This window comes from Rhinolophus sinicus, linkage group LG15 (assembly GCF_036562045.2).
Source record: "Rhinolophus sinicus isolate RSC01 linkage group LG15, ASM3656204v1, whole genome shotgun sequence".
NCBI classification, from domain to species: domain Eukaryota; kingdom Metazoa; phylum Chordata; class Mammalia; order Chiroptera; family Rhinolophidae; genus Rhinolophus; species Rhinolophus sinicus.
In genome coordinates, this window is record NC_133764.1 from 34,863,762 (window position 1) to 34,876,681 (window position 12,920).

A 12,920-nucleotide genomic window follows, 5' to 3' on the forward strand; every position below is an offset into this window, starting at 1 on the left:
GCAACTGATTCATCCAACTACCATGAGAGGCTGGTCATTATTTCACACATTACTGCCCACATGGGCTCAGAGAGGGTCAATGATTTGTCCAAGGACATACGGCTGGGAGGAGGCAGAGTCGGGATTTGAACTCAGATCTCAGAGTCTGGAGTCAGGCAGAGCGGTCCTTCCAGCCCTGCCCTACAGTGCAGCAGGGGTTTAGGTGTGAGGTGAAGGGCGAGTCTTGGGGGCCACGTTCCCACACCTTTGGTGGGAGAGGAGGGTGGGCACACAGAGAGGGTTGGGTCTTGGATGCTTATACACAGGTGTGGAGATGATTTCTCTCCTAGGCCTTGGGTGTGAGGCTGCAGGGTCCTGTGATCCCTGGCAGATAAGGAGGGATTTGGGGCGTGAGAAGGGGTGTTTGTGCTGATGTGCACAACTCTTGACTATTAATGTACAAATATACATCCCTGCTACTCAAATTGAGGTCTATGGGTCAGCAGCATGGGTACCACAAATTAGAAATGCATAGTCTCAGGCCCCACTCTGACCTGCTGAATCAGACTCTGCATTTTAACAAGACCCCCAGGGAAGTGTATACATAGTCAAGCACGAGAAGCACTGTTTGTCCCCAAACTGGCTGCATGCCAGTGAGAATCACCCAAAGAGTTAAAACAGAGTGGCAGGAGATGCCGGTGTCTCAGCCCAAACTTCTGATTTCACTGGTGGTGGGTGTGGGCTGGCCATCAGAATTCTTATGTGCAGTGAGGCTCAGACTGCTGAATGCTTCATTTTGTTTCCCGGTTGCCCACCATTCCCTCCCTAACCGAAGGGGCCACGTCCTAAGCCACCTGGTGTCTGATCCCTTGAATACTATTTCCCCTTCTCCCTCTCTGTTTACGGGAGAGGGAGAAGTCCCCCAACCTGGCTGCACCTCAGAATCCCCTGAGGGGCCTTTGCTATTCCCAGAGGTAAGAACCTTTGGGGGTAGGTAGGACCCATTCATCGGTGTTTCTAAAGCCACTCAGGTAGTTCCAACACAAGCTGAGTTTGAGAACTACTGTGTGGGTGCAGGTCAGCGGTTCTTACACTCTGGCAGGTCTCAGAATCCCCTGGGAACTTGGTGAGCCCACAGCTTTGCTCCTGCTCTTCCCCACTCCCTAGGACATGGAATGGCCCTGCTTCACCACCCCCAGGTCTCTGAGTTCTTGACTCACTCTCTGGGGACTCTGCTGCATGCCAAAGTTTGAGAACCACTGGCCCTTACTCCCCAAAGCCCTGGGCTTGAGTCTCTTCTCACCTCAGCTAATGGCTTTGACCTCAATCTCTCTGCGAAGACTCTCACATCTGCTCTGGCACTTTCCTGAGCTCCAACACCCAACACTCAATTTCCAACAGAAAATGTTGGGCATTTCTTATCTCCTTGCCAGGCCCTCTTAGTTCTGTTCATAGCTCTCCGCCCTAGCCACGCCTGCCCAGTTCTCCTAGGCTCAAAACCTTGGAGCCTTTTGCGGTACTTCCCTTCGTTTTCCCCCACAAAGTCCCGCGGCTCTTCCTCTGGAATATCGCTGGCATTTACCAAGGCCCTCGTCTTCTTCCAGGCCCCACCAACAAGCTAAGCTAGCCCCATTACTCTGGCTGCATTAACCCCCACATGGTCGCCATCAGAACCCCCCACCCCAGCCATTTTCCACACTTTTCCTGATTAATTTTTCTGACATTTTACCGGCTTTCTCAGAACCTTTGGGATCTCTTCATTGTCCCAGGAAAGTCTAAATTCCCTTGCCTGGATTCAAGGTCCCTCCCTAATCTGACCCCAACCAACCTTTCCTGCCTTAATGCCCACACCCCGTTAAATGTTCCTCCTGCCATTGTCGAATTACATCCCGCTTCTCACTTCAGGCCACCGGAGTGCCACCCGAAAAAGCCACGATTCACCAAGGCCCCACGATTCAACAGCATCCTGGAGGGATCTAGACAATTAAGTGTCTCAAGAAATAAAATCTGCTGTTGGCACCCTTGTTCTAACTTTGGCAGGCAGTGACTGTCACAGTAGGGGCTTTGGAGTTATTGAGACCCGAGTTCAAATGTGACTTCTGTTACCTATTAGGCATGGCCTTGGGCAAAATTCTGAGTCTGCTGAGCTTTAATCTTCTCTTCTATAAAATGGAGTTAAGAAGAGTACCTTCCTCATAGGTTAGAGTCAGGATTACATGAGATAATGGATACATGTGTCAGGCTGTATCTTGCCAAAGATGGCTGCACCAATACTGATTTTCCGCCCAATATGCTCTTCTTATGAATAAATATTTCTGGAAGTGATGCTATATGACTTTGAAGGCTAGGTCATCAAAAGGATACAACTTCTACCTGGACCTCTCTCTCTCTCTCTCCAGACACTCCTATGGAATCCAGTCACCATATTGTCAGGAAGCCCAATCTATCCCACACGGACATGGGAATGGCCCACGTGGGAGGCCCTGAGGTTGCCCAGAGGATGCCCAGCATCAACCATGGACAGGGGAATGAACACGTGTGCCCTCGGATGACTCCAACCCCTGGCTTCTGAGTCTTCCAGCTGAGACCTCAGACATCACAGAGCAGAGACAAGCCATCCCTACTGTGCTCTGTCCAGATTCAAGACTCACAGAATTGGTGAGCAGAAGAAATGATTGCTTGTACACCATTTGGGGTAAGTTGTTATGCAGCCATAGAAATTGGAAGAGTATCTTAAAGTGCTAAAAGTTCTATTTAATATTTGTAGTATTAAAATATTGGAATCCTCTACATTTTTCACAGTTTAAACACCAACCTCTTTAACAACGATTACCCCACGCCACCCAACTAGAATTCAAGAGCAAAGATGCTTTCAGCACTGACCGACTAGGGGTCAGGTTTCTTTCTAGGTGGACTTTACATGCGTTGTCCCATTTAATCCTCTTATAATGAGAGGCTCAACTTTAATAAATACACATTTTTTAGTTGTTTATTAATTGCTATTACTTGGCTCTGCCCGTTAAAAAAATTGCATCAATAAATCACATTGATTTCAGTTCTTACAATAATTTTATCTATTTAAGAAACTTTTCCCAGAACTCCGAAGATATATTTGAACAATTTAAAGCAATTTCATGGTAACAGTGTTTCTTTCTCCTCTCTCTAGTTTTATTAGCTCCATTTTGTCAGTGAGGAAATTAAAGCTCATGGAGATAGAGTGGCTTATCCAGGGTTAAGCAGTTAGAGCTGGGCAGGGCCAGTGTTCAAACCACCCCCCTCCCGTGTGTCCTCTCTGCCTCTTTCATGACTCATACCCTGCATTACAATTCTTCATGTGCATTCTTTATCTCTCTCTACTACACTGGAAGCTTCAAGAGGCAGTTATAGTCAGTTGTATTCATGAGCAAATCCCTACAAGATACCTGGTCCCGTGCTTCGCACACAGTGGGTTCTCTCTAAAGTCACCCAATGCCATCATGCAACAGCTCTCTATGAGCCCCTACTGTGGGCCAGGCAGGCCCTGTAGTCATTCTGAAGAAAGACCTGGTCCCTGCCCTCACGGAGCTTCTGGTCTGGTCAGGGAGATAGGCATACACAAGACAAGCCACAAACATTCAGTGACACACTGTGACAACTATAGGAAGACGGAACAGGCAGCCACAGAGGAGCTTACTTTAGACTGCGAGGTGGGATGAGGCTTCTTTGAAGCAGAGACATACATAAAGAGTAGGTGTTAGAAAGTGTGTGTGTGCCCGTGTGCTCTTGCATATGTGTAGGTGATGGTCCAGAGGGAAGAGAGGGTGTGAAGGCTGGGAGGTAGGAGAGAAGAGTTAGTTGGCAGAAATAAGAGAATGCAAATAAGACAGCGTCATGGGTTTGTTCGGTGGATGGATGGATCCTTGGATGGATGAATGGACAGCTGGATAAGTGGAGGGAAGGCGGGAGGAATGGAGGATGAATGATTGCATGCATGTAAGTATGTACGTATGTATGTACGTATGTATGTATGTACAGTTGGATGACAAGAGGAATGGATCGATGGAAGGAAGGAAGGAAGGAAGGAAGGAAGGAAGGAAGGAAGGAAGGAAGGAAGAAGGGATGGAGGCATAGAAGATTGTATACATGTATGTAGGGTGGGATGGAGGGATGAAGGAAGGGCACAGCTGGCCTGGGTCCAAGTTTTGCAGTTGATGCTCTCCCCCACCTTTCCGTCCCACCATCTCCCCACCTCACCGTGGCTCTCAGGCCCCCAGTACCCTCCCATTCTCTCCACTTCACTTTGTCAAATGGGCTTCCTGGTCCACTCAGGAAGCCCCCTGCCTCTGCTCATGGGCCCAGGGCACAGCCACGCATGCACTGAAGAACAGCAGCAAGGGGCTATTAGAGGGTGTCCACTCAGGCCGCAGTGCAGGAGAAAGGCTAGAGGAAAGGAGGGCCACACGCTGACAGGGCCTGGGATCCAGGATCTCCTAGGATAGCCCACTCACACGGAGGTAGAAACAGGGGACGTTTACTCCACGTCCTCTCCGAGGCACATGCCGTGTTATGCTTCACGGTACTGACCCAGCTTTCCCAACCAATTCCCCCACAGCAAAGAAGAGTGGGCCTGGGGCACAGCTGGACGTGGCCTAACAGTCACTCCTGATGCCTTTGTTATAACTTAAAAGGTCTTGTAAAGTATGCATTCTACTTCAGAATATATCCATTGCTTTTATATATTTCTAAAACAGTTTCTACCATGAAATATGTCATGCACACAAAAGAGCGAATGTAATTATATGTATAGTTTAAAGAATAGAATGAACACTCATGCACCCAGCACCCAGCTTAAGGACTAGAACTCTAACAAATGTTGTCCCCTCCCCCTCGACTTCTCTCCCAGTCACATCCCCTCCCTTTCCAGAGACAACTGCCGTCCTGAATGTCATTGCTTGTTTTCCTTCTTCCAGTTTCACCACATATAGGTGCATCCTTAAACAACTTAAGGTTAATTTAGTCTGGTTCTAAGCCCTTAATAATACTTAGGATTATTTTGTATTTTGCCTACTATGATTTGCTTTATCTGTGCAACATTTTTTTAGCTCCCTCTATGTCCCTGCACTTGGTTTAGTCATTTTCACAGCTGTCTGGACACCCATGTATTGAGATTGCACAGCACTGCTGCAGTCTTTTTCTGTGTCTTACGGTCCTGCTAAGAACCCTCTCGTGTGGATCTTCTAGCACACGCGGCTAAGAGTCTCCAGAGCATGGGCCTAAAGGTGGAATTGCTGGGTTGCAGGGTGGGCACATGATGATTTTTTGAGATGGTGCCAAACGGTTTTCCAACTCTGCACCAATTTACCAATTCACACGCCCAGCAGCAGAGATGGCAGTTTCTGCCTATGCTTGGTTTTGCTAGACTCTGCCTTTTGCCAATCTGGTGGGCAATCTGTGGTTTTGTTTACTATGAAAACAATGCTTCTGCCTCCAATCAGATGGCATCCATGACTTCCACTGCATTCTGAATAACATCCAAAGTGCCAACCACACCTTAGAATGCCGCTGTCTGTCCCCAATACCCCACCTTCTCAGCACCATCTCCTTCTACTGTTCACTTCTGTCCCTCTGCTCCAGCCACCCTGGCCTCAGACACCCACATCCACCCCAGGGCCTTTGCACTTGCTGTTTCCTATTCTGTCTGTGTGGCCTACCCCTCACTTCCTTTGAGATTCTGCTCCGTATCACCTCCTCACACAGCCTCCCTCAGCCCACATTTCAAATTAGTCCCCTGCCCCATCTTCTAGCCCTCTCCCCTGGTTTCATTTTTCCTTATAACACTTTATTTTTTGTCATAGGCCTTCTATAGTCTATATTCTATTATATATTCTCCTTTTCACTTTTGTTGTCCCCACTACTTTCCTTTCCCTTTCAAGGGACATGTCTTGGTTTTGTCTCGTGTCCTCAGTGCCCAGAACAGAGCTTGGCACACACTGGGTGTACAGCCACCGTCGTTTCACGAGTAAATTAAACATTCAGGTAAAATAGGTGCTCCAGAAAGACACAGTACGTCCTCCGGAACCACTGCACGGCCCCTAAATAGTCTACATGCAATACTCACACTCAGGTTAAGATTTAAGAAAAACAAGCCGCTTGGTGGCATTCTGGGTATCAACCCCAGCCCACGTGACCATGGGCTTGATGCCCTCAAGTCCTATTTTGTACGGGGAGTGGGGGTAGGATAGGAGGCAGGCCGGGCTCCCCAAGGGGCAGGGTGGGCTTGGTTCTGGGGCTGGGGCTCCAAGTGTGAGGCAATGCCAACCAGGTGAGGGCTCGGGTCTGTGGCCCAGGTGACGAGAGCCCAGAGGAAGCCATGGGGTCCGGATGGGAACAACCGGTGGCCTCAGGGAAACCGTCGACTGGAAAGCTCTCCCAACCCTCTCAGCCATTCAGCCCACTTGTCGCAGGCCAGGCCAGAAATTTATGGCGACTTTAAAAACACAAAGAAGACTCTGAATGGGGGACAGGAAGGGAGCTGGGGAGGACGTTGATGTTTTATTGACTTCCCCTTAATTGCTGTAATTAAAAACATGTAAAGAATCTTTTTGTAATGACTTTGCCATTATCATTAGTTGTTAGCACAGCTGCCTTATTAATTTCTCATTAGAACCTAATTCCTGGGGCCTCTCTGGGAAAGGGGTGCGAACCAGGGGTGGGGCCTCTTGGCTTGATCCCTGGAGAGAGACCCAAGGGCAGCAGTCGTGGGCACTGGCTGCTTGGCACCCCGGGACCCTGGCAGGCAGAAACTGCCAAGGAGAGACCGGAGCACTTGGAAAGGCAGCCATACCCCACCTAGCGTCAGAACCTGTCTGACTGGAGAGAGACAGACAGATGGAGGAGGTCTGCAGGGCACAAAGCTGGGAGAGCCCTAGGACTGGGAAAGGGTGAGTGAGGGGAAAGATTTAAGGAGGCTCCCCCTCCCCAGGTCTCGCCAGTGTGCGGTGAGTCCCTGAGACGAGCGCCTCCTTAAGTTTTGCATCCTCCATGCTTCACTCTCTCCCCCTGGCTCCAGCCCTGAACAGAAGCAGGGGTGGTTAGGAATGTACCTCTGCAGGTAGACAGAGTGAGAAAGGGTGTGCTTGTTTATTCCAGGATGCCTTCCCTGGTGGGCCTTGCAGAGAGTCTGCTCATCCCTGAGGATTCTCCAGGATGGGTGCTGCTTCTGGTTCTCATGCACCGATTGACTCACCCTTGTGACAGCCCCACTGGGTAGGCACTAATATTAACATTCTTTTTAGGAAGTGAAGGCACAGAGAAGTTAAGCAACTTGCCCAAGGTCACACAGCGAGGGAGAGGTGAGCTGGGATTTGAATCTGGGGCTCACGGCTGAGTCTATGGCTACACCCTACCGCTGATGGTAGTGAGGCAGGAGAAGGTGGAACAGAAATACTGGCTGTGAGAACATGAATTGTCCTCTGACCTTTCTGTGCCTCTGTTTTCCCATCTTGAACATCCCTGGAAGGTGTGTTGGGGGGTGGGGAGTGAGGCTAGATTTCGAATTCTTCATCTTCCATAGCTAGAGAGAGTCCCCTGGGATGAGACAATTGTGTCGAGCAAGGGAAGGGACCAGGGAGGTGTGTGTCCCACTGTGGCCACCAGGGCTGAGCGAAAGCTTCATTAACTTGTCAAGATGAGTATTTTCCTCAGCTGTCAGGCAGGAGTTCTTAGATCCCCTAACCCTTTGGCTTTACAGCCCAAAGGGCTGCAAATAGTGGTTTCCATTTTGTGCTGCTATGGAGAGGAAAGGGCGTAAGACCTGCAAGGTGGGTGGGTGCAGTGTGAGGGGTGAGTTCTCAGTGCCATGGGAACTGGTGGTCGGGAACACAGGGACCTGGGCTCCTCTCCCCTCCCCCCACCCCCCACCTTCAGCTCCTTCAAGGTGTCTCCTGTCTCTGCGGGGGGCCTAGAACCCCATTTGCATAGCCAGCAGCAGCGCCATGTAGCCTGGTGGCCGCCTAGTGACAACTGTGGTTATGACCATGTCCAGAGTGCCTGGAGCCCAGGGTGACAAGTGGCTCTGAGAGGGCAGAGGGAACAGGCCAGGAATCCCCCTGTGAGAGGTGGCAGAGGGGCAGGGGTTTGGGGGTCCGGATGTCACAAGAGAATGCCAGCTTACTGCTCTGTTTGGTCAGGACAGGCTTTGCCAGAAGCCATTGCATTCTACAGTCCATTTTTCCCTTCCTTAAATGATAACACAGAACATTAATTGTAGCAACAAGTTCCCACTGATTGAAGGTATATTATTTGCGGGCACTGGGTTTGAGCTCAAGGGATTCTCTGGGCAAGCCCAGGAGGTAGGTATTATCAGATACATTTTATGGATGAGCAACCTGAGCTGACTGAGGCTCAGAGAGGGTCAGTCACTTCCCTGGGGTCACTCAGAGATCCAGAGCAGAGCCAGGATTCGAATGTGGTCTGCCTGGCACCAAAGTCCATGTTCTGCATTAAGCCAAACTGCCTGTCGTGGTGATGGGCACCCCACAGCCTGCCAACACCGTAAGGTACCTGCCACCCCTTTTCCCCTCACACGGGATCTCGGCAATGGCAGAGTCTCAAAGCTCCCTCACGGGTTTGGACCAGGCCCCTGCATGTCACCACCACCTGCGGTCATCTCTGCCAGCATCACCTAGCGTGACCAGGACCCACAGAACCTGCAGTGTGGGGAGGGGGAGCTCAGGATTACCCCAGCCATGGGGGTCTGTACCTGGGCAGAAGGTTACGGTGTCAGGCAGTTTAAGTCCCTGCCATCTGCTTCTCACCCCACTCTCAGGCTGGGAGCCCAGGTAGGTCTAAGCCCTTCTCTGTAAGAACGCAGGAAATTCTAGGGAAATGCCTCTGCCCGTTATCAGGGCACCGTGTCTGTTTCTCTGCACCTGGGTCTCGTCACAACCCATCCCTTGGCTTGGGGGCAGGAGGATGCCTGTGGGTCTGGGAACAGGGTCCAGGCACGCGTCTGGCAGCACCCCCATTGTGGGTTTATGTGTACGTGAGAAGGAGCGTGCATATTGTGGGGGGTGAGGGGGCGGAGTCCTGGGCTCCTGGGTCCCTATCACGGCCAAGGAAGATGCATTTCAGCCACTTAGACACTGGGTTCCCTTCTTTTCTCTTTCTGATCAGCAGAGCCAGCCCAGGGAAGACTGTCACCTCAGGGGCTCTCAACTCCAGAAAGTTCCTATTGTCTCCTACGAGCCAAGGGCTTGGAACAGACACTCCCCACAACAGTCTGGACTGATTGGGGTCCTGGATGGCACTTCCAACTGCACACACATGCACACAGACACACACGTACGTATTCTCACCAGCACCCAGGTGAGCAAAGAGGCAGACCAATCCAGACACATATTTGCACACACACATGTATGAACCCACGCCAGTGCACCCACACTTGCACACACGTGCATGCACACGCAGTGTCTCTGGGGGCTGCCCCACGGCTGCCCGTGCCCCGCTGCACTCTGGGCACTGGTTAAATGAAGCTCCACAGGAGTCTTCCAGCCCAGACAGCAGCCCTGATCCATCATTTTAATTCAGGGCTTTTCTGCTCCTCGGAGTAAGTCAAGTCGCCTTTAGCGCTGATTTATGGGGACAAGCCGTCCTGCACTTCTGATTACAGCTGTTTTCCATAATTATTATAAACACTCTTTGGCTCACTCGAGGTTTCTTATTAGATTTCTCTTTCTATTTCTCTCCAAGTAGAAAGCTTTCTCCTGCGCTAAGTCAGAGGGAAGCCCCTGGGGGCTCTGGATGAGTGGTTGTCCTTTTAAAAAATTTTCAGAGCTCACTAGGGCTTTTTCCACATGCTCATGTCTCATTGCACAATCGTGGACCTCTCCCCCTGGAACACCCAAAATGAAACAGCCCATATGAGGCTCATTTCTAGCACAGAGCAGCTATTTAAGATGGGGCAGGGGGGAAACTGAGTCACAGGGGAGCGCGATGACTGGGCCGTGAGATGCCCTTGGGTTCTTCTGAAGCTGCCTTCCCTCTTCCATATGAGGTAGCGCTTCTGGTGATGGTGGCACTGGGGAGAAGGCTGTTACCCTCAAAGGCTCAGCGAGGGCCTCCCACTTTACCCTCTGCCCACCTGGCCCTTCCAGGAACCCTGCCTTGTCATCTCCTCTCTCCCTCTTAGAGTTACGTGGGACCCCCGCACTGTTAGTGCTCCAGGGCTGAGCGAGTTGGAGGATGGAAAAATTAAGGTCATGGGGGCCCCTGGAAAGTCGACCGAGAAGAGTGTCATAGCTAAAAAGGTTCAGGTTGGCTGTTAGGAACCACCCCGCCCCCAAGTGTGAGGCCAACCCCAGAGGAGGCCCTCAAAGCAGGTGATGGAGCTTCCTTTTGAAAAACAAAGCAGCTAGTCACATTTCAAGAGTGTTGACCTCAGAGCCAGCAGATGTGTGTGTGTCAGTTATCAGCTGTGGAACCCTGAGAGCTGCTGCCACCTCTCGGCCTTGGTTCCATTAACTGCAGAAGGGGGTCCCTGGCCCAGATAAGCGGGAAGGGCCATGGACAGCACCCAGTGAGCCCAGAAGGAGCATGGCTGCTGGGTAAGGACCTGCAGACGCTCTCTGGCTTCGCCCACCCTGCCCACAGTCACCCGTGTACTCACAGGCCACCTGGACCTCGGTTTGCCGCTGCAGCAGAGCGCCCATCCGGTTACGCACGATGCAGCGGTAGAAGCCAGCGTGGGTGCGGTCCAGGCTGGTGATCATGTACCTGGGGGCAGATGAAACAGCCAGTGAACAAGTCAGGCAGCTGCAGGGAAGCACAGGTCAGACAGGGGTCAAAGGGCAGAGGTCGCCATGTCACCCTCTTCCGGAGTGAAGAGCACCTGGGAGCTCTTGACTCTCTGGCCATGTCACGGGGTCACAGAAAGGTCCTTATCAACAGGAGAGTCCCTCCCAAAGGCAAGGAGGCTTTTGCTGAGGTGCCCAGGAAGTAGCCTGCACTTTCCCACGGACGGGAGGTACTGTGCTGAGCCCTGGACCCTGCCTGTGACCAGGCCTCCCAGGGCTGTGTTGGGGCCGTCGGAGGCTGCTGTCCTCCCCTGCCTGTGATTTGTATGACTGACAAAGGTGGGGCATTTTATTTCGGCCAGGCATGGGACTGTGCTGTGATAGTCACTGAAATGGGTGGAGGTGACAGAGACAGGGAAATTTACATGCTCCCCAAATGCTTTGCATGGTTCCATCATGAAAGTTATAGACAGCTCCATGGCAGCTCTGTGGAGGGAAAAGGCAGAGCCTTCTGAGCAGGACACGTTGCCTTTCCATACGTGGGGGCCCTGGGGCCAGAATGCACACCCCTGAGGGGTCCCTTGGGAGCCCACTCCAGGAGCACATGACTGGCCCAGATAGTATCAGTGTCTGGTGTTGGGCGAGAGCAGGAGTGTGGTGAGCTCATCTGGCTGAGAGGCAGGGAGGACGCCAGGCTGGGTCCGTGCCAGGAGCTTTTGGCAGCGAGACATAGGCAGGTGGTACCCTCTGGTATGGAGTGACTAGTTCCCCTGGCATGCTCTCTGGCAGCATCTTTCCTATCCCTGGGGAATGAACAGCCCAACACAGACCTCAGTGAAGCAAGGGGTTTGTGCCGAGGGTATCTCCCCAGTCATTGGGTGTCCTAGGGTTTGCCCAGCTGATTCAGTGGACAAGCTCATTGCCACCTGCTCCTGGGCTATGCTAACCCTGGGACAGACAACCTAACTCCCAGGAGTTGCCAAGTTTTCTTTGACATGAGTTCTGGCCAGGGCCCACCATCACCATCACCATCACCATCACCATCACCATCACCATCACCATCACCATCACCATCACCATCACCATCACCATCACCATCGTCATCATCTCACAGTGATGACGTTGTATTAAGTACTTTTCATACATGGCTTCATTTCACACAGCACTTCCCAGATGGTTGGCTAGTATGGACCAGTAACACTTAAAACATTGGGGGTTGACATAAGATTGTCAACCTTTTACTTTGCCACGTAAGATCATTAAAACCAGCCACCCAAAAAGCAAACGGAAAAACAATCAAGGAACAAAACACACACATACACAGACACACAGACACACACACACACACACACACACACACACACACAGATAATATTAAAAAGTGCCAGGTAGGAAGACAAAAATAAATAGGAATGGTCAGCATTTTATTTATAAAGGACATTTCTGAGATCACACAAAAAAGAAACGTAACCTCAGCATAAAAGCCTTTTCAACAAATTTTTGCAAAGCCCACTACATTAGCTTCACTTTTCTCATTTTAGGAGGGCAGGTACCAACTGTTGTGGGTCTGCATTTTGAGAGCCTTTCATTTAATCTCCACTAATCCTATGGAGGGAATACTTTTATTAGCACCCCCATTTTCGAGGTGGGGAAATCGAGGTTCAGAAATATGTCGTCATTGACCTGTGGTGTCACAAGTAGTAGGAGGCAGGGCCAGGGTCCCACACAGCCTTTCTGCGTCCAAGCCCAGCTGCTAACCAGCTCAACACTGTTATCATAACTCAAAGGGCCCACCTTCCATGCTGGGACTACACAAGCCCCACCTCACAGGTGAGCATGTGACAAGCTGCCTCTGGCTCTGCAGCATCATCCAGAACCTTCTGGCTGCCCAAGCCTCTTATCTCTGCCACCGGCTGCGGCTCTTATCTGTCTGGCATTACTGTGCACAGTGTGATGATGGGGAGATAGCGGGCACCCCAGCTCTGGCAAATTTCCCGTTCTCCTCCCACCGTCCTCAAGCCCATCACAGGCTCTTCCTGGCCTCTGCCCCATGTCTCCCGTGGGGAGGGTAGACAGCTTTGGGGAAACTATTTGGGCCTCGAAAGCGATGTCGTGACCTGCGAGGGAAGCTGGAGAGAGAGTGGCTAGAAAAGCCATCTATTTTTGGAA

At 51.2% G+C, this 12,920-nt stretch overlaps 1 protein-coding gene across 2 annotated transcripts in view; it reads right to left on the bottom strand.

The window, feature by feature from the left end:
* Window positions 1-12,920, bottom strand: part of SDK2 (sidekick cell adhesion molecule 2) — a 246,705-nt gene that overhangs the window by 91,463 nt on the left and 142,322 nt on the right. For both annotated transcript variants that reach the window (XM_074319611.1, XM_074319612.1), the window contains exon 3: window positions 10,625-10,731. In XM_074319611.1, the coding sequence (XP_074175712.1) occupies window positions 10,625-10,731 (107 nt within the window). The remainder of the gene's footprint in view (window positions 1-10,624; window positions 10,732-12,920) is intronic.